General features: G+C 47.5%; 1 protein-coding gene across 2 annotated transcripts in view; it reads right to left on the bottom strand.

Moving 5' to 3' along the window:
* plekhg4b (pleckstrin homology domain containing, family G (with RhoGef domain) member 4B) overlaps window positions 1-17,922 on the bottom strand; it is a 73,306-nt gene extending 55,384 nt beyond the window's left edge. Inside the window, exons 1-4 of one of the 2 annotated variants that reach the window (XM_084336226.1) lie at window positions 17,769-17,922; window positions 8,503-8,700; window positions 6,001-7,291; window positions 784-987 (exon numbers count right to left, since the gene is read on the bottom strand). In XM_084336226.1, the coding sequence (XP_084192352.1) occupies window positions 784-987; window positions 6,001-7,291; window positions 8,503-8,700; window positions 17,769-17,837 (1,762 nt within the window). In that variant the 5' untranslated portion in view covers window positions 17,838-17,922. The remainder of the gene's footprint in view (window positions 1-783; window positions 988-6,000; window positions 7,292-8,502; window positions 8,701-17,768) is intronic. The other variant, XM_084336227.1, reaches the window with a different exon arrangement.
* Between the last annotated feature and the right edge of the window lie 1,762 nt (window positions 17,923-19,684).

Genomic DNA, 19,684 nt, shown 5'->3' with positions numbered 1-19,684 from the left:
ACCAAATAAAATGACAAAAGGGGCATACATGAAGCAGAACAGTCAAATGACAGCTGGGTGACAATAGCAGGTGTGTGTAAATAACTCTGAGATAGAGTCCTTAAAAGTAGTGAGCGGGGAGTCAATTTGTCCATTTTCTAAATCTTTTGCATCTCGTTCAAACTGCTGGGAGCAGCAAATTGGAAGGAGGCTTGACTGAAGGAAGTGTTAACACTACGTGTCGTAGTATCAGTACATTTTTACTACCACTGCAAACCACAGTTTTTTTTTGTTGCTGAGTAAATAAGACTGTGTGTGGGAGTTTCAGTATTATCAATGATGAAGGTGAAAAATGTGATCTGACCTGATGGTACCTATACTTTATATTGTATTATATATGTATATGCATTAACGTATATGCATCTTGGTTATATATGCACGTATAGTAATGTTTTTTTTTGTAAGTATTTTTTATAATTTCCATGTCTGTTTTTGGTATGTCTGTATAAGTCTTTTGTATGTTTTATATGTCTATACGAAAAAGAAAAGAAAAACAAATCTTGGAATTTGCATATTATGCTGTTGAAATATATCTTTGAATATTTGTAAGATTTGTGCAAAAATATCAAAAAAAAAAAAAAAAATACTGTGTGTGGGAATCGCATGCGATTCAAAGATGATATCAGGGGCTATCGAGTGGCTCAGCTCGGATCAGATGTGCATTAAGCTAAGCCAAAGGGAAACCTGCGGAACGCAGATGACAAGCCGCGAATGACAGACGTGTCACTTTCACTCGTCACCTACCGGGTAAGACGACGGCGCCGGAGGCCAGGAGCTCCGTGTTGACCTCTGACCCCACCAAGGCGAGGTGAAGGTTACAGTCAGAGTGAGGACCCGATGCGGGGGCCAACTGGATGGCCGTTCCGTTGGCGGGTCTGGGAGCGTGAGAGTCGTCTCTGTCGTGGCTGAGTCGCCTGGTCTCGCTGCTGAGGCCGATGTCATGTTGTGCTGTGGAGAACCGAGGCTGAGTGTTATTGTTGCGTGAGGTGGTTTTTAATCAACTGCTGCTGAATTCTGCAAATGCAATCAGGGCATATTTTTTTTATTATTATGATGTTTTTGGTAGATATTTTATTGTTTTTTTCCCGGGGCGGTCCGGTATAGCGAGAGAGGAAGTATGGGAGGATAGAGGGGGGAAGACATTCGGCAAAGGTCACCGGGGTCCGGGAGTCGAACCCCCGGGACGGCCGTGTTGCACCGCAGTGCTGTACGTTGGTGCGCCACCCTGGCGCCCTGTATGGCATTTTCTGCTTTATTGTGGATAGGACAGTTTGGAAATTGGGAGAGAGAGAGAGAGAAAGATGGGGAGGACATGCAGCACATGTCCTGGGCCGGATTTGAACCCAGGACGTTGTGGTCACGCTGAGCGTATATATATACGTGGTACGCGCCCAGGGCTGCCCCTCTTTGTTGATTAATCGGTCGGTTCTGTCTCATAGTCGACCAGGTCTTTGTTAGCCGGTTAGTCTTTATTTTTTATATAATGTGTAGTTTTTTTTTCATGCTGAATGAGTTATTTCATGGAAAACTATGAGCAGTCTCTGGTAAGCACTGGATTTGCATGACTGCATGTGTGAATTAGATTAGATTAGATTAAAATGGATTGTACAGTACAACGAAAAGAGGTTTGGCATCCAACCAAGAGTGCAAATGTAGCAGTAAAGTGCAACAGCAATATACAATGTACACAGGTGATTAAACTGAGTACAAAATATACAAAGAAACACAGTTTTACAGATGTGATGATGAAATCAACTAATAGATTAGTCAACAAAGTCCCACGAGAAGAATTTCTTTAGAAGATGACAGCCATAAATACAATTCTGACTGATACACTATACAACAACTGGACTCAATACAACACACTGCCTGTAGACGTAGAATGTACCGATGTCATGTTGTGATGTGAAGTCCCTCAGCCTGCACTCTTTAACAGATGGGTGAAATTGACCAATGTCCATTAGCGGTGGGCTAGGTGTGTTCTAGTAGTGACTGCACAGTGACTCATCATGGAGACCAGGTGTTTGGTGTCTGACTCAGAGGTTCTGCAGAGTGAACTCTGGTGTTATTGGACAATCAGCTCTCCACACTCCTACGCAGAGTTAGACAACATTCCACTGTCAAAACAGCTCTGCCCAAACAGGAATTAACTAGCAGGTGCTACCTTTACTCGCATTACTTTCATTTAACATATTGAATACATAATATTACATTATTGTTCCCCCCCAATATCTTTAGTAAATTGTATAAATAAGAACCGAAAAGAGTTTAAAAAAGTTTAATATTTAAATTTCTACGGTGTCTGTGCAGCCTTGTTTATTCACTGCATTTATGAAAACGACGTTGAACGGAGCCATAAAGGTATGATTTCCTAACGCAGAAAATACAGAACTATTCCGTTTACTTTTCTGACAACTACATCACTGCATAAGTCATAAATGTTCAGAAAGGCTTAATATTTGGGTTAGGGTTAGTCATACTCTGTTCAATATTAAGCACATTTTCTTTCAAATTAATTTGGCCGTGGATGTCCAGACTGTTGCCCTCTTGGGCAGAGGTGTTTCTGAGGCTGTGGCATGCAGACGTAGAAATGCTTCATTCGTTTATGGTCGGAGATGGGAAAGTAGGAAACGCGTCATCTCTGACCTACGTGCACTCGAGCTAATCGGAGAAACATGGATGCTCACGCTTAACTCTTTTTTTGGGGACATTTCTTCTCACAATTTGTCTTGCATGAACTTACAACAGTTTAGAGCGACATATGGCTAATATACTTACAAATGTACTCTTAAAACAGCCAATAATAACACAATTTATTTATAAGATGTGGGCGGCCATTTCTTTTATTACGTCAAATGACGCTTAGTCTTGAACTGGGAATTGAGAAATCATACCGGAGTTTGCGACTAGGAACTCCGAGTTGATCCGCCGTTTTATTAGATTTAGGAATTTCCGACCTCCGAGTTAAAATCGAACGCAGCACTAGCCTCGCATGAGACCCATGGAACAAGCTAGCTCTCCATAGGGTCAGTAAACAAATAGCTTGCCGGTGAAAATGGTCTTCAATATCAATCAATTTGACTTGCCATGGTGGTGTGTTGGTGTCTTGTTTTTCATGCCGCAATTAGAAGGAAAAAGACGATTTCTCCATGAATCTGTTTTAGTATGTGTGTGTTACCAAGGGCAATGGGCTGTCATTGTGCCGTTAAGATAGGGGGCGTTTATATTCCAGTATAGAATAGCCGGAATGTGCGACCGTTGCCTGACTGGCCGTTAGTACAGAGAGGGGGCACAAAATCGCCTTTTCCTGTACTTTAATGTAATCACAGCGCCAGGAATGCATTGCAGCATGAGGGACAAAACACCCAAACACATCACCATGGTGAGTCAAATGGACTCCCTCTGAGCCTAATGGAGAGCTGGGTTGTGTGCGTCCCGTGGGGTCCTCCTACCGCTCGGCCACTGCAGCCCCTCAAGGCCCAGTTCACAGGAATGCTGCCGCTGACATTCCCTGACTGGTACCGCCGCGGTTAACACACACACTTCATCCTTATCCCGGCCGGGGCACACTCTGCCAATTCTCACACTCTGCATGTTCTCTCCTCCCTCTATCTCTCTCTCTCTCTCTGCAGACTTGACCATGTCGTGGACAAGATAGCAAAGACTGGGGTAGAAAAATCACAGAGGGCGTCATTTAAAAACAGACGGGGTCCTACTAGTTCATATACACGTCTCACAAACACGCGTGTGAAGTCCTGTGTGCGACACATAGCGGTGACACTGGACAACGGAAAATAAACTCGACTTCGCTTGACTTAAAAATAAACCTATAGTGATGATGCAGATATATATATATATATATATATATATATATATATATATGACGTATTTTTTCTTATAAAATACTTGTCATCTAGTATCTCAAGGAATGAGAACAACACAGGGACACACAGAGACACATAAAGTTGGACAATAAACTTTTTTTTTTTTTTTTACTTTGACCAGTCAGCTGGTTCTTTTCGCGTTTATCGCTTTTTCTGGTCAAGTATGACCGACAGAAACAGGTTGAATGGGGGTATAGATGGGGGGAAAGACACTCTGAGAAAGTACGGCTTGTCCGGGAGTCGAACTCGCTACCCCAGATCCGTGACGCGCACGGTTGACCCCGACGCCGAAATAGCGTTCGAGGTACGCGGTGAGCTACTGGAGCTCCCCTGACAATAAACCTTTTTAAAAGGACGGCTTTGTGGCTCTTAAAACAGTGAAGACAAGGTGCAGAGAGAGCTTGTTCTATAGATGATCGGCACATTTTGGGTGTTGTCTTTTCAAAACGGCCTCTCTGTCCTCTTGTACTGTCTTGCGGTCCTTTGCTGTCCCCACTGCAGCTCAACCCCTATTGTCTCCAAACAGTCAATGCATGTCCTGTGCGACTGTGTGGCTACGCTGCTGTTTGCTGCATGCTTCCTAAATTGCTTTGTTTTCAGAGGAAGTGAGAATTGTAGACCAAAGCCTGAGCGCATTGTGCTGTGTGTGAAAAGCCCGCTCTCTGTACCGTTTGACACCGTTCTAAGCCACCAATGACAGGCCAGATCTTTTTTTAGTACAGATTGTTTGGGCCTGGATTTATTGATGAAAGTCAAACGGAGACAAAAAAAAAATAACACACACACACACAGATCTTGTTTTTATTGTACAGCAATTACAGTCTGACATCACTGGTAATTCTATCCTTTCTCAAAGCCGGAGTGTTATTTTACAGAAAAGTGTGAGTCAGTGCAGATTAGAGGTGTTTTGTTTGTCGGGGGTGTGAATGGATCTTGCATAAACACAGGTACGACTCGAAAGCCTTTCTCCTGGATCCCAAAGTGTCCGACCGGTTCACAATGGAATCTTTTGTAACTTCTGCAACTCATCCGTCTTCGACCAGGTCAGCCCCCCCACCGGCCCCCGATCCCACTGGAAGGCGATCTCAACTCAGGCCATCTCACTGTGGGATGCTGGGGGTCCCTCTGGTCCTGTGACAGGGTCCATTGTGGCCTGACGAGGCCGCTCTAAATGGCTCTGGAAAAGTAAATCTCAGTGTGGGAAACCTGCTCTGCGAGTGGTTGAAACTCAAGCCTCGCTGAGGTAATCTCGCGAAAAAAAACAATGGCGACGCGATGAACACAGACCCGCTGCATCTGTAGCTGGCTCGCGGAGTGATCTCAGCAACGGAAATTCTTTCTCATGTCGTTTATTCTTAGAAGTGAGTAGCATGCATACCACTCTCAGGACTGTGAGATTTAAATAAACACACTCAATTCACATCACATTTCAATACCCGGAAGGGGTCGGGCTTTAGTAAAACAACGGGATCCCCTGGGCGGCACTTTCACATCACACTACCTTCCTGAACTGCCCCGTATGAACCAACTAAAACACAACAGAGACACGGCGGTAAAGAACACAGAACCCGGTTGCTAGACCACACCTGGACCCGGGTTTGAGGCACCGTTTTCCAGGGCAGGGCCATTACCTGTCACCAGACTACACCAAAGAACACATAACGTGGGCCATGAAAAGCAATCTGTCACCAGTGATAGAGTAAGCACTTGAGAGTCGCAAGCTGTCTCCCTATATCGCCGCAGAGTTAAACACCAGCCCGCTCTGAATGATTCACCTGACCGATCCCCGCTGCGGGTTATAATTACAGCCCGATGAGCAACCACCATTCTCAAAGTATTTGGAATGGAACCCAGTTTTCGAGCCCTCGGGACGAACCGTTTGATACGGGAGAGCTGATGAGCTCAGGGCTGCTATGACTCACCCACTGTTGGTGAAATAAGTGCTTGTCAATAAAAAAAAGGTTTCAGTTGAGAAATCATCTCATATTGCCACAGACTTTGTCTAAGCAATAGAATTGTTAATGATTGTCGGTATATATGTATAATATGACGGTAATAAGTACATGAACACACATACCTGACTCGTCGTTGCTGCTTCTCCTCTCCGCACCCGGGAAGGCCGCCTCCAGGTCAAGCTTCCCAAAGCGGAGGGCATAGCCGTTCATCAGCTTCTTGGGGGAGATGCCGGCTGAGCCCCCAGAGGAGGAGCGCGCCCTGTGACCTTTGACCTGGGCGGCCTTGTTAGTCCTCTCCAGAGACTTGGAGCGCCTCTCCGCCCGCCTCTCAGCGCTCCGCAACCCCCGCTGTAGGTAGAGCAAGGGCGTGCTAGGCCGAGAGTCGTCTCCGCCCAGCCACCCCCTGGCACCCAGCCTGCGTGATATGTGTTCCCTGGGGGTGAGACGAGTGTCCGGGCTGCTGCCTGGTGTCACTGTGTCCTCTCTGGGGTTTGTGCCTGCATCGTGCTCTGGGCCCTCCTCCAGGATGGACTCCGAGCTGGAGCCAAGGTTCATAGGGTTCTGCAGGGCCTCCATGTAAGATTTCCTGAATAGTCTCTTGGTCTCAAATGCCACTGAGTCCCTGGGGAGTCTGCGCCGGGGTCCCGGGTTACTGAGGTCCGTGCTAAATGAAAGGGTCCTCGACCCTACCCCCCTCTCCTTCCTACCCCCATCCTCCTCCTTCTCCTCCTCCTCCTCCTCCCCCTGTCCCGCCCCACCCTCCTCAGTCTTAGTGCCGGGTGGAGCTGTGTGCGCCGCTCTGAGGCCGCGGCTCTCCATCAGGCTCGGTTCCCGCGAGGCCCTAGTGCTGCCGGGGGGGTTCGCGTTGGCCCTGTCGGGGGGGCTGGCGGGCTCGGAGAAGATGGAGTCCGTGCCCTGGGAGTGCAGGGACTCCCTGGAGCTGCGGTGGCTGTCCAGGGTGCCGGTGGAGCCGCTGGTGCTGCAGGCGCTCAGGTGACCGCGGAAGCCCCCGCCGCTGCGGTGCGCCTGCATGATGGCGTCGGCGGTGCTGCTGACAAACAAAGGGTTGACCACGTTCTTCCACGGCGTCCTGTACACGGCCGTGCCGGTGGTGAGCAGGCAGTTCTGTAGCGGCTGGACGTTCCGGTCGCGCGTCACATTCTGCAGGAAGTCAGCGGTGAAGACGCTACCGTACGTGCTCTCCGCGACGGGGATCTCCGCGACGGCCTGCCCGCTGGCCGACAGGCATTTTATCACCAGCTTAGCGGCCTTGCGGCCCAGCGGCCCGACCTGCAGGTAGAAGTCCCCTTGCTTCAGACGCACCTTGTGCAGAGGGGCGAGCTGCAGGACCACCTTCTCATGGATGCAGAGGGGCCATCCCTCGTGGTAGAACAGCAGGCCTCGGAACCTCACCTGAAAGGAAACGCAGAGCTCACAGTCACTCACAGAGGAAACGTGATCGTCGTCTGTGTGTCACATCTTAGCTGTGGTCTGGTTCGCATCGTGTCAATTGACATCTGTATGACTTAAGTGTTCAAACATATGTTTATCTTTAATGGCAAGTTGTTTTCACAGGACCCTGACGGATGAATCACTGCTGTCAACAATCACTCTATCAGGAGAAAAACCTGTCCCATCAGGCCTGGCTCCTTAGCAACCGTGCTACACTCGTCTTTACCGTGACGAGATACAAAAACAGACCATAAAAGCACAGACAGCAGCACTTAAGGCTTGACTACCAAAAAAATTGGAGGCAAGAATTGAAAATATGATATTCCCCGTGAAGCCTCTCATATTGCTTGCAACACAAAGACTCTCGTGCGCAGCAAGTTGCTCTCGGGGGCTAGGCTTAGGTGAACCTATTGCTGTACAGCTATCGTCACAGCGTAATCACAGAAGAGATGAATAACGGTGGAATAAGGTTTCAGGTCTTTGGTCATGGAGCCCTAAACCCCACAGCAATCAAAGTTTGTGGGAGCCTAATATTGGGTTTCAGCCTGGACCCAAGAGCACTGTGGCAGCCTCTCAAGCAGACCACAGTTTCCCTCTGTGTGCCTATTCAGAAGCAGGGTGGCCGCTGGCTTTCAGCTTGTTTTCTGAACAATAATGAACTCTGTCTCAGACTGATGTCCCCCCCCACCCGCCCTCCCTATTCCCACTCATCTGTCCTGACATTCTCTTTCTTCTGTCCAAAAATAATAATAAATCACTTCAGTATTTCCTCGTGATGTGTATTATTCCAGCTCTGAAGTGCGTAAACGGGTTAACCTGACCTCGGCTTTTATCCTCTGCACGGAGCACGTTTTATATCGAGGCGTTTTGTTTATGTTTCTCTCGGTCTTCTTGTCCTCGCTGCCCTTTCCTCAGCCTTTTATCTGATGTGGGGAGTGAAGCCGCCGGGGAGGCCGACAACATCTCTAACCCCACATGGAGCGACTCTGCAGCTCTCGCCCTGCGGGATCTCGCAGAGGTTTAGCAAACAGAGCGAATACCTGTCTCTATTGGGTCTCAAATGGAATTCTCTGAAAAACAAATCAAATCCTTCTCGAATTCTCTCTACGTGTCGTCAGGGTCAGGGTCAGGCCAGTCGTGGTTGTTGTCTCCTAGTGGCCGCCCACACTCACACACGTCTCCTGCTGGATGGTCTGCAGGATCCTCTTGGCGGGGAGCAGGAAGTCCACGAAGCAGCGGAGGCCGTCGCCGCGGTACTGCCGCTCCACCACGCTGAAGAGCTGCCACAGCACGGTGGAGGCGGTGGCGGTGAAGGGAGGGTAGAGGGCCGAGAGGGTGCTCTGGATGCAGCTGTCCAGGGACTCAGAGTCCTGTGGGAGAGAGAGAGAGAGCGGGCGATGAGGATGGTTGCATTGCAATTTTTATTTTTTTTTATCCACTTTTTCTCCTTATTTTTTCTCCCATCCCAATTTCGTATTATCCCCTGTCTTGAACGTTGCTAGACTATGCCTCCCACTGGTCGGCTGTAGTGAGGACAGAAGCCTTGCATCACGTGTCCCCTCCGGTACACGAGGAGGCAGCCTGTCGCATCTTTTCACCAGACAGCGCGGTCTCTCAGTGGCGAGGAGTAACGCGTGGGAGGTTCACGCTGCCCCCGATACTTCCTGACTCTGCTGTACAGGCGTCACCCAACCGACCTGTAGGAGTCGCTGTCCACAACGTCCAATCCCCACCCATCGACTTTCCACCCGCTACCTCTGCCAATTGAGATAGTATGACGACTGGCCCAAGCCGCAGGCAATGCTGACACCGGGAGTCGAGACCGCAGCCTCTTGCATTGGTGACGAGCGTAATCTCCGCTACGCCACCCAGTCGCCATCATTGCAAACATTTTTAAGACTTTTTTTTATCCACTTCTTAGCAAGTTAACTTCTAAATGGTAAATGGCAAATGGTGCATTTATATAGCAGCTTTTATCAAAAGCGCTTTACAATTTTGTTCACCCATTCACTCACACACCGACGGCAGAGGAAACCATGCAAGGTGCCGACCTACTCGTCGGGAGTAGGGGTTAAGTGTCTTCGACGCGCTACCCGGGAGGAGCGGGAATCGAACCAGGAACCTTCCGATTACCGGAAGACCGCTCTACCTCCTGAGCCACTGTCACCCCAAAGAACCTCAACTTCTATTGAGTCTTAAATCTTATTTTCAGGAAACTCTTTGAAAAAAGAAAAACTGCTGAGGGTATTTCACTTGAATCCAACTGAACTGATGCCAAGAAATGTCTTGAAAACGAGTGACGATATCAGGTAGATCACTCGTTTTGTTTCAAGAGCTCATTTGCTTGTTTTGAGAACATAATTTTAAAAGAACAACATTTTTATTGGAAGATAAATCCCCTTACCCCGTTGGCAGATTTGATTCTAAGACTCGGCACAAGGTTAAAAGTGACTTGTGAAGATGGAGATTATTTTCAATGTGGAGGATATTGATATGTAGGCAGTATTACCAAAGTCATACCAGTGAAAGTGCCACACTGCTCCACATCTATAAGATTAAACATAATCATCAGTGACACAAAGGTTTTTCATAAAACATGAACAAAACAAATGCCTGTCGCATTCTTGTTTTTGTTATGTTGTAATTGGCCGTGACACAAATGCATGTATACATTACATACACAAACACAATCACAAAAGCACACACACACACACACACACACACACACGTGCGCACACATGCACATACAGTACAATACAGGAAGTCGGAAACATCGCAGGAAGCGTCAGCCATGATGGTCTTTCCATGAGAGCGAGGGGAAACACCTGTGAGGCGTGACGTCGTTGGCAGCAGAGACACACAAACAGCAGAGCTGGAAAGTCCAGACTGGACTCCAGCCGCGTTCCCCTGGCAGAGGAGGACGGTGTAACACTACCCCTCAAACAACAACCATGTCACCGGGCGCTATATCTGACCCGCCCCACAGTAGTGTTCCCAACGGGACAGGTGACATGGGGGGGGGGGGGACAGTGATACAACCAGACTGAGGTGGGACGGCGGCGGCGGCGGCAGCGCGCGGGGGGGGGGGGGGGGGGGGGGGGGGGGTTACAGCGGGTCGTCTGGATGATGAGGTTGACCCGCTGACGGTGGTCATGTTCACAGTTCATGGCCCGTGACCTTCCTCCCCGCCTACGGCCGTCAGCCACGGGCCGAACATCCCTCCCCCTATGGTCCGTTCCTTCCCCAGCGGAACAGATCAGTGGAACGCTGGCGCGAGGCTCTGCACTGATAACCACACAGAGAGGTGGGACTGCCTGGGAAAGTCCAGCGCAGAGAGACAACCATTTGCGTACGAGGCGTTGGGTGGGAAGAGGGTGTGGGGGGGGGGACTGAGGAGGCAGTGGGATTAAGTTCACCACTACTGTATAATGTAGGGGACGATAGTAGGCTGAGGAGATAGAGAGGTTACATTTACATTTACATTTAGTCATTTAGCTGACGCTTTTATCCAAAGCGACTTACAAGTTCTGTACGACAAGCCATCAGGAAGAGCACAACTCTATCAGCTGAGTAACAATGTTCATCAAAGTGTTGAGTGCTACAGTGTAGGTTAGTTTATTAGGACAAGTGCATGACAGTATGGTTAGTTAGGGTTAGATTTTTTTTTTTTTTTTTTTTAATTCAGATAATGGTTGAAGAAGTGAGTCTTTAGTCGACGGCGAAAGATTGGACGTGTTTCGGCTGTCCTAACTGGGGTGGGTAGTTCATTCCACCATTGTGGGGCAAGGACTGAGAATAGGCGACTTCTCTTTGATGACCCTCCCGGAGCTTGGATAGGAGTAGGTCTGAGGCGGCCAGAAGATGCAGAGCGTAGGGGTCTTGAGGGTGTGTAGTTAGAGACCATTGACCGGAGGTAGGCGGGAGCAGTTCCCTTTGCCGCACGGTATGCTAGGTCAAGGGCCTTGAAGCGGATTCGTGCAGCAATGGGGAGCCAGTGCAGGTCCCTAAGAAGTGGGGTGACATGGGCCGACTTCGGTAGGTTTGAGATCAGGCGGGCCGCTGCGTTCTGAATGAGTTGAAGAGGCTTAGTGGCAGTGGCCGGGAGGTTGTCTGGTAATCAGACGTTCCCGGTTCGATTCCTCCTCCCGGCAGCGCGTCAAAGTGTCCTTGAGCAAGATATTTAACCCCTAACTGCTCCTGATGAACAGGTTCCACCTCGCATGGACGCCTCTGCTCACTCTGTGAATGTGTGAGTGAATGGGTGAATGTGAGGCACAAGTTGTAAAGCGCGTCGTTGGACAAAAGCGCTATATAAATGCAGTCCCATTTACCATTTAACATGACTTACTGCCGAATGCCAATCATTTGCACAGACGATACAAAACAGAGAGTACACAAGGGGCAAATGAGCAAAGCTAAAGGCGTTAGCCTCCATTTCAGACAGCTGAATCTAACTTCGACCGGAGAAATAAAAAAAAATGTGTTTGTGCACATGGTAGAGTCTGTCTCGCTGCAGTTGGGCAGTAGCGCCATCAATTAGATGAGAGTGACTGGGGCGCAGTGTATTGGTATACATGCCACACAGCGCCACGACGACAAGGCGTCCTTTGTGCCCCTCCGCCTCTATGGCTGCTGCGTGGCGTACAGTACAGGAGGCCAGAAACAAAAACGCCCACCTCCATTAGCACTCGGTCAGCCTCTTTAGTGAGACAAAAATGTCTCTGGGCATTAGTCACTGTTGTGCCCGGAGAGGGGGGGCGGGGAGGGTAGGAGTGGGGAGAAGAATAACATGGTGTTTTATTGGAGGAGCGTTAACAATGGGAGGAAAAAGCCATCACTTGGTGGCTCTGCGCGGCCCAGAGAGCGGTTCCTCGGGTTCCCAAGGCCGGGAGAACGACGGGGTCACGACAAAAGCGTCCGTTTTTTGAAAAGCTATTAATCAGGACACAGCGGCTCGACTTTTGTTTGAGCTCGACTATAAATCAGCTGCTTATTCAACCTGTTGCACAGGACTCACTAAGCAGGAGATACAGCCTCTACAACCTACAATCCTAACAAGCACTGCTTTGAACGCCAGCTTTGAACAGTGTTTACATTCAAAGTGGTGGCAAATAACGTACTGCGCGCTACGTCCAATCCCCTTTGAACAGCGGCAAACACCAGATACTACATGGTACTTGTTACCATGGAGCGCTTGGACCTACTGTTAAAAGTTGCGTCAGCCGGCAAATATGAGAACTACTGAGCGTAGACTAGAGAGATACTTTATTAATCCCTCTGGGAAACCGGGGCATCACAGCAGCAAGTAAGCAGATTATATATGAACAAATATATATGGAAAAAGGGCAAATAAAAAAAAGAAAGGGGGAAGTATACAGATATAATGACGAGCAGCAATATACTCAGGCGTAATGGACCTATCTCTAGCCCCGCCCTCTTTCCTTGATCCTCCAAACACAGCTGTTGCTTCAAGTTTGTCCGAGGGAAGCGACAGTTGTGATTGGAGGAGGATCAAGGAAAAGAGGGCGGCGCTTGAGACAGGTGAATTGCATTGAAAATAAAAAAAAAACGATTGGGGTATGTACAAAGATACAGTCTATGTATGGATAACTACATAATAGCCACTAGACCACAAGCCAGAGAAGAATACAGTGTGTGTGTGTGTGTGTGTGTGTGTGTGTGTTGTGTGTGTGTGTGTGTGTGTGTGTGTGTGTGTGTGTGTGTGTGTGTGTGTGTGTGTGTGTGTGTGTGTGTGTGTGTCTCAGACCCTCGTACAGGACGTCCCATCCGCCCTCTCTTGATGCCATGGTATTTATAACCGGCTGGCTGGCTGGCTGTGTGAGGTAAGAGGTGGAGCTGCTAATTAATGGGTTGCGACTCCAGGTGGAACGCTGTTGTCCCTGCCTCGAGTGAAACAGCTGTTCCAGGGGCAGGCAGGACAATGCAGGCGTAACAAGTGGGGTAAACCACAGAGGAGACTACAATAAACGCAAGTAAGCAGAGAGCCTTGGTTCTTTCTCTCTGGTGTTCAACATATTGGCACCGGCTCATCTCATATTGCAGAGGAGCAAATGACAGACTGTTAGACTCTCGGTGACAAAGAACAAGTGGGTTCGGTGGTCCAGCTGATCAGTGAACTGAGACATTTGATTACTCGGGTTTGTAACACAACGGCGGAATCCAAAGTGGTTTGTGTTTCCACAAGGGGAATTTGAAGTACAAGCAAACATACTAGATACGTCGTCGGCTGGTGTTGTGGTCAAATTCATTATCGGCTGCATTCCCACACACAACCTCGTAACTCTAAAATATCTTTCCTCTCCTGGCAGTTACCCGTGGGAGGGAGGGAGAGAGAGAGAGAGATAGAGAGATAGAGAGAGAAGAGAGAGTGGGGGGGGGGGGGGGGTAGAAAGAGAGACAGAAAGAAAGTGGGAAGAGAGAGGCAGAGAGAGATGAGGGACAGAGAGAGAGAAAGTGAGAGAGAGAGAGAGACAGAGAGGCAGACATACACAGAGAGAAAGTGAGAATGAAAGAGAGAGAGAGAGAGAGAGAGAGAGAGAGAGAGAGAGAGAGAGAGGCAGTGACAGAGACACAGACAGAGAGAGGTAGCCACAGATGCATTTAGTGGGTCAGCGACACAAAGGGCTCCGCGCACCAGGCCTCCAGTGGAGCATGAAGCCACCAGGGGAGTGAAACAGGAGAGCCATGGAGCCCCCATACAGCCAGCTCACTAACCAGCCTGCTACAGCCGCCTCAAAGGGCCGCAGGTTGACAAAGGACACAGGTTGCTCAGACCTGCCCCGGCCGCAGCCAGGTGCCAAGAGAGAGACCAAGTCAACAAAGGGTTCTAGTGAGACCTTAACATCAAACCACCCAGTTTTGATTCCTGCTTTTGATCATCTGCAGACCAATCGTAGCTCATGAGAAAAAACGAGGGGTAGGTTCTGAATGGGACCCAAGTTTATTTCCTGTTGCCGCTGGGTCAATTAGAATGCTGTAACTGACGGGAAATACACTTGGGTCCAAACTGTCTTCCCTGGAAACAGCATTCCAGTGAAACAGTCTATACTGGGGGTGGGGGTGGGGGGGGGGGGGGGGACTCACAAGGACCAGCTGGTGTACTGGGAGTGATGGGGGTGGGGGGTGGTTGTGGTGGGGGGGGACTCAGAACAACCATAACATCCTCCTCACTACATCAGTGACTTGACCTACAATGTTTTAGTTCCGATAAACACACACGCACGCACGCACACACACACACACACACACACACACACACACACACACACACGCACACACACGCACGCACACACACACACACACACACACAGAGAAGTGGATAAGAGTAGGATAATGTGCGTTTGTAAAAATACACTCTTGTCAAACATTATCTCAGCAGATAAGCTTTAAGTTCCTTTAACCCTTTAAACTCACAGAGTTTGTGAGACACACAGCCAGGCAGGCCTGCAAGGAGCCTGGGTGGCAACAACTACTGTGGGACCAACATGGAGGTGTGAGGCGGACAGGTCCAGTCACTCACCTGTATCAACGTGGAGGAGGTACGCTCAGGGTACTTGTTATACAGTACTGCATTATGTTGGTTTTATAATCGTATCATCTGTCTCTTATCATATTGTGGAGTTATTTTTGACTGAGCATGAATCATGAGACACAATGCAAGTGTCGAAGTTATTTCTCAAATATCAAATGAGAATGTCAATTGAATTCGTTTTTTTATACCGAATTGCACATTTTAATTGTCGGTATTTATCGGTACCGGGTATATTAAGTCCAATCAAATTCAGATCCTTTTTTGTTAGGAAAATAGATTAAAACCGTTAAGGAAAAGCTGTGATGGTAGGCTATATTTTTCCTTTAAGCAGAACTATTTAATTACCAACAATATAGGAGTTCTCTGTGCTGCTATATTATCTAGGAAAATACAAATATGGGATCAGGACTGGGTATAGGCAAATACTCGATACCTCTTAACCTGCAACGTCCCGCATGTGGGACATTTTTAGGACGATTTGCCCACCGGCACTTTGGCGACCCCTAGTGGCTCGGGTGTATTTGTTGCCTGTCGACAGAATCCGTTCAGCGGTTCTCGAGTTACATGCCGGTATTTGAGGCTTGTGCAAAGTACACGGTATTGCACAAAATACCACTCCCGACTCTTGGGGCTCTAGTTCCGTCAATCTAGATCCAATCTCGAAAATGATTGTGGAGGGTTGTAGCCAATGAGTGTGGCTTTCCAATGATACCCCACGTGGGGATGTATAAATCAGGGATCTAGGTGAAAAACTAACGAGCGAAAACAGGAAGAGAAAAACAGCCGAATGAATTAAATTGAGAAAACTGAGTTTTTCTTTGTACACAGTTTACCAAAATCACTCCTAATCACTCATTTCTGAATGGATCTTTATGAAATTTGGAATTTCTTTTAAGCCATACCACCTTGAGTAACAAGTTTTTCTACAACTCAAGTTCAGACCTATGTTACTCTATTACGTTAGCACTAAAAGTGAATTTTCTTTCTGGAATCAGAAACTTCAGAATGTCATGTTTCAAAAGAGACCAAGCTCATGCATGTGCTATAAGTATAAAGTACGTTGTTTTGGTTTGCAAAAAAAGTATGCAGTCCTCAAAAACGAAAACTCAAATGGCCACTTTTGGGGAGCGCTGGTTAAGAGGTTAAATGACTCACGATCTGTGTCAGGAAAACATTTATCGGGACATCCCTAATTATCTGACATGAAAAAAAAGTCCTAAGAGTGTGTCATACAAAATAAATTCGTTTTTATTTATATAAAGTTTTATAAACTCATCTCGCCTCATTTATTTTGTATGACCACACTCTTAGTGGCTCTTAAACTGAGCTGTACGGAATACATTTACGATCATTGATATACTTTATATAAATAACCTACAAAGCCGTACAGTTTCTGTACTCTTTGTTTCTCTTTGTGTCGATTCCCACGTTGGTCACGTGACGCCTATCGTCACCAGACAGCTAATGACTTTGTTCCACAGGATGTAAACAATGTTGGACAGGATACTGTCCCCGAGCTGCCAGGGACACCGATATCTATGACTCTATAGAAAGTGACGTTATGTACTGTATACAACAACACAACACGCAAACACACGCACACACACATGCATGCAAGGGCACACACACACACACACACATGAAAAACACAGCATACATATATACAAACACACACGCATGCACGCACGCACGCACACACACACACACACACACACACACTTAGACTTGATTTAGTTTCCCAGGGTTCCAGATAAGAGCAGAAAGTGAAGGGTGTTCTCCCAACCAATCAGAGCGTCGATGTGGAGTGACAGAGGAGACAATAGAAGGCAACAAAGTCTATTGATTGCTCTACAGGGTAAATATAGGAAGCATGCATAACAAAACAAGCGTAAGTCGATAAGGGGAGCTTTTCTTGTCAGAAAGGATGTACTCTTGTGCCTGTAGTTAGTGAACTTCACTGGCCCCCGGCTTGATCGTGATAATGATAGGCAATAGGGATTTATTAGCAAGGAAAACATGTATATTGTATTATATAATTATTATATTCCCACAGGCTTCATGGCGAAACCATAAAACAAACAGGAAAGTTCTTGCAAAGAGCAAAATTAAACAGAACGTGCGAAGTAAGGCTGGGAGGTATATCGAAATATGAAGGTATTACCGTCGTGGATCCATGAAAAGGTATGGATTTTTACTACATGATGAGCAAGTAAAGAAAATAGACCTTTTTTTAACTAAATGACAATGTATCACAAGATAATGATGTAAAAGGTTGTCATGTCACATTGTGATTTGTACCGGAAAATGAAATAGTTATACTGTCAAAACAAAGAAAAATATTGTGACGTGATATTTTGACCATATGGAAGGTTGTCAAACTATATATATATATACTAGATATAACTTTTGAAGTCATCATCGGAGAGCCCCCAAGATATTAAAGAACACAAAGCAGCATAAACAGTGTTGAAAATCCTGTTAGGTATCAATTTATGAAATGATAATATAAACATGTCAAATTAGTTTACACCTTATGGTTCCTTGACTCAGTGCACGCAAGGCTCCCTGCTTTGCTTTGGCTACATAGAAAGGACACCAAAATAACAGCTGCCTTCTATCTGTGAGGGGAATGACACCTATCTGGTGAAAGTGCATCAGGGCACAGACGACTCCTGAAAACCACACCGGTATGATATCTAACACAAATTTAATATTCACGTGTTCATGAATATTTTAACGTGGGTGTATTTATTCCTGCAAATAATACATGATGAAAAAAATGTATTATCAGAAAAAGATCCAAATGATGTCAGAAGCTCACGAGACAAAAGAATAATCATAACACAAACAGGCCTTTATGGAAGGAAATGTATGACTAGGTCCTACCTTAATGCTCAGGTAGTTGTCACAACTCCGGGATTTAGCTCGAGAGTGCATTTTGCCCAGTGACAGCATTTAGGTGCCAGAAAAAGTCCCAAACTTTAATAAATAAATAAGCGACATCAAAAGGTAAAATCCATTTTTTCTTTTTACAATCCGCTCTGTTAAGTGCTGCAAGTCATTGCTGTGGTATCACCAGCGTATCCGATGCCCTGCCAGTTTCTCCCCTGTGTGTGTCTCCCTCTGTCCCGCAGTGCAGGGCAGTTTGAGTAGACTAAACTCCTGCTGGAGCGTGAGAGAGGCAGCGCACTGAGTCCCCCCCCCCCCCCCCCCCCCAGCCTCCCCTCCCCTCTATTTCCCCCTCCCCACCAACAAAACCTCCCCCGCCCTTCAGCTCGGCTACTGAAGCCTCTCCCAGCTGGATAATGCATACTGATGCAACTTCCCTCACTATTCAGAAAAACACACTACCTGACCTGCACACCCACAATAATACCCCCCCCCCCCCCCCCCCCCCCTCCCCTCATCCCAACTCTCCCCCCAGCAGGGGCAGGGGCTCTGACTAAACTCCACTCCGCCCCCCTTGACCCCCGGCACCGCTGCCTCCGCCACCACCCCCCTCCTCCACCCTCAATGGTCTCCCTTTGTCCCGGCAATACAAATGGACTCTAGAGTTTCAGCTTATTCTGCTGCTTTTCAAAAGGGAAGGGACTCAAAGAAAAGAAGACATCAGCATAGCCTCGGCGGCTCAGGTCAGGCTCCCTTAAATATCGTTGGGGGGGGGGGATCCCTAATCCTTAAACGAGTCCTGACACACCACCACTGACAGATGTAGGGCATCCCTCTGTACACGGAGACAAAGGTGACACGTTTGAAACGGATCGCCTTTTTAACGCGGACATAGATTACACCTAGCTGTCATACGGTTCCAACGGTCTGAGACGTATCGTACGAGTGTTGTAGTAGTAGGTAATGTGGAAAAAAGTTAAATCAACGCACTTGACGTTCGTGACAGCTTACCTTCCCGGACGGGGGTCGTTCGTGAGGGCATGTCGTAAATTCTTCTTCGACGTCACACCAAAAGAAAACAACCCTCTCCAAAGACGCAAAAAAACTCAACTAATGAGAGGCCGGTAGGCTTTCCCAGTGCTGGAATGCAGTGACTGACTGCTTGTCAGAGAGGGGCACCTTAGGGGCTTCCCTATCTCCTCGAAACGACCCGGGACCTAAACATAGGAAATCCTTGTTGAGGGAAGCATGCGCTGTAAGAATGGGATCTTTGTGTAAAAATGTGAAGATCATATTAAGCCATGCCATAAACAGGGGATGATGGTAGTGCAGGATGGGTAATTCTGGTTGGTTATATTTAGACACTGAGGCACTGGGCTCCTCTCAGAAGCTATTAGTCACAGACGGCACAATAACCAGACACACAAACATGAGGCCCGTCCTTCTCCGAAGGCACAATCTGAACTCCACTCGTGGTCACCCATTACCTGGGTGACACACACACACACACACACACACACACACACACACACACACACACACACACACACACACACACACACACACACACACACACACACACACACACACACACACACACACACACACACACACACACACACACACACACACACACACACACACTCTGAAGTTAGTGTCACGTTTGGAGTGCTGGGATGGAGAAACTGTTCGAACAAGTTTCATTTTGATGGGATATAGAACAACTCCTTCCCTCTGCATTTACCTCCTGTTCCCTACAGTATGTCTGTTGTTCCCTACAGTATGTCTGTTGTTCCCACAATATGTCTGTTGTTCCCACAATATGTCTGTTGTTCCCACAATATGTCTGTTGTTCCTACAATATGTCTGTTGTTCCCACAATATGTCTGTTGTTCCCACAATATGTCTGTTGT

This window comes from Notolepis coatsorum, assembly GCF_963971535.1.
Source record: "Notolepis coatsorum genome assembly, chromosome: 19".
NCBI classification, from domain to species: Eukaryota; Metazoa; Chordata; class Actinopteri; order Aulopiformes; family Paralepididae; genus Notolepis; species Notolepis coatsorum.
This window is presented reverse-complemented; position numbering and strand designations above follow the sequence as displayed.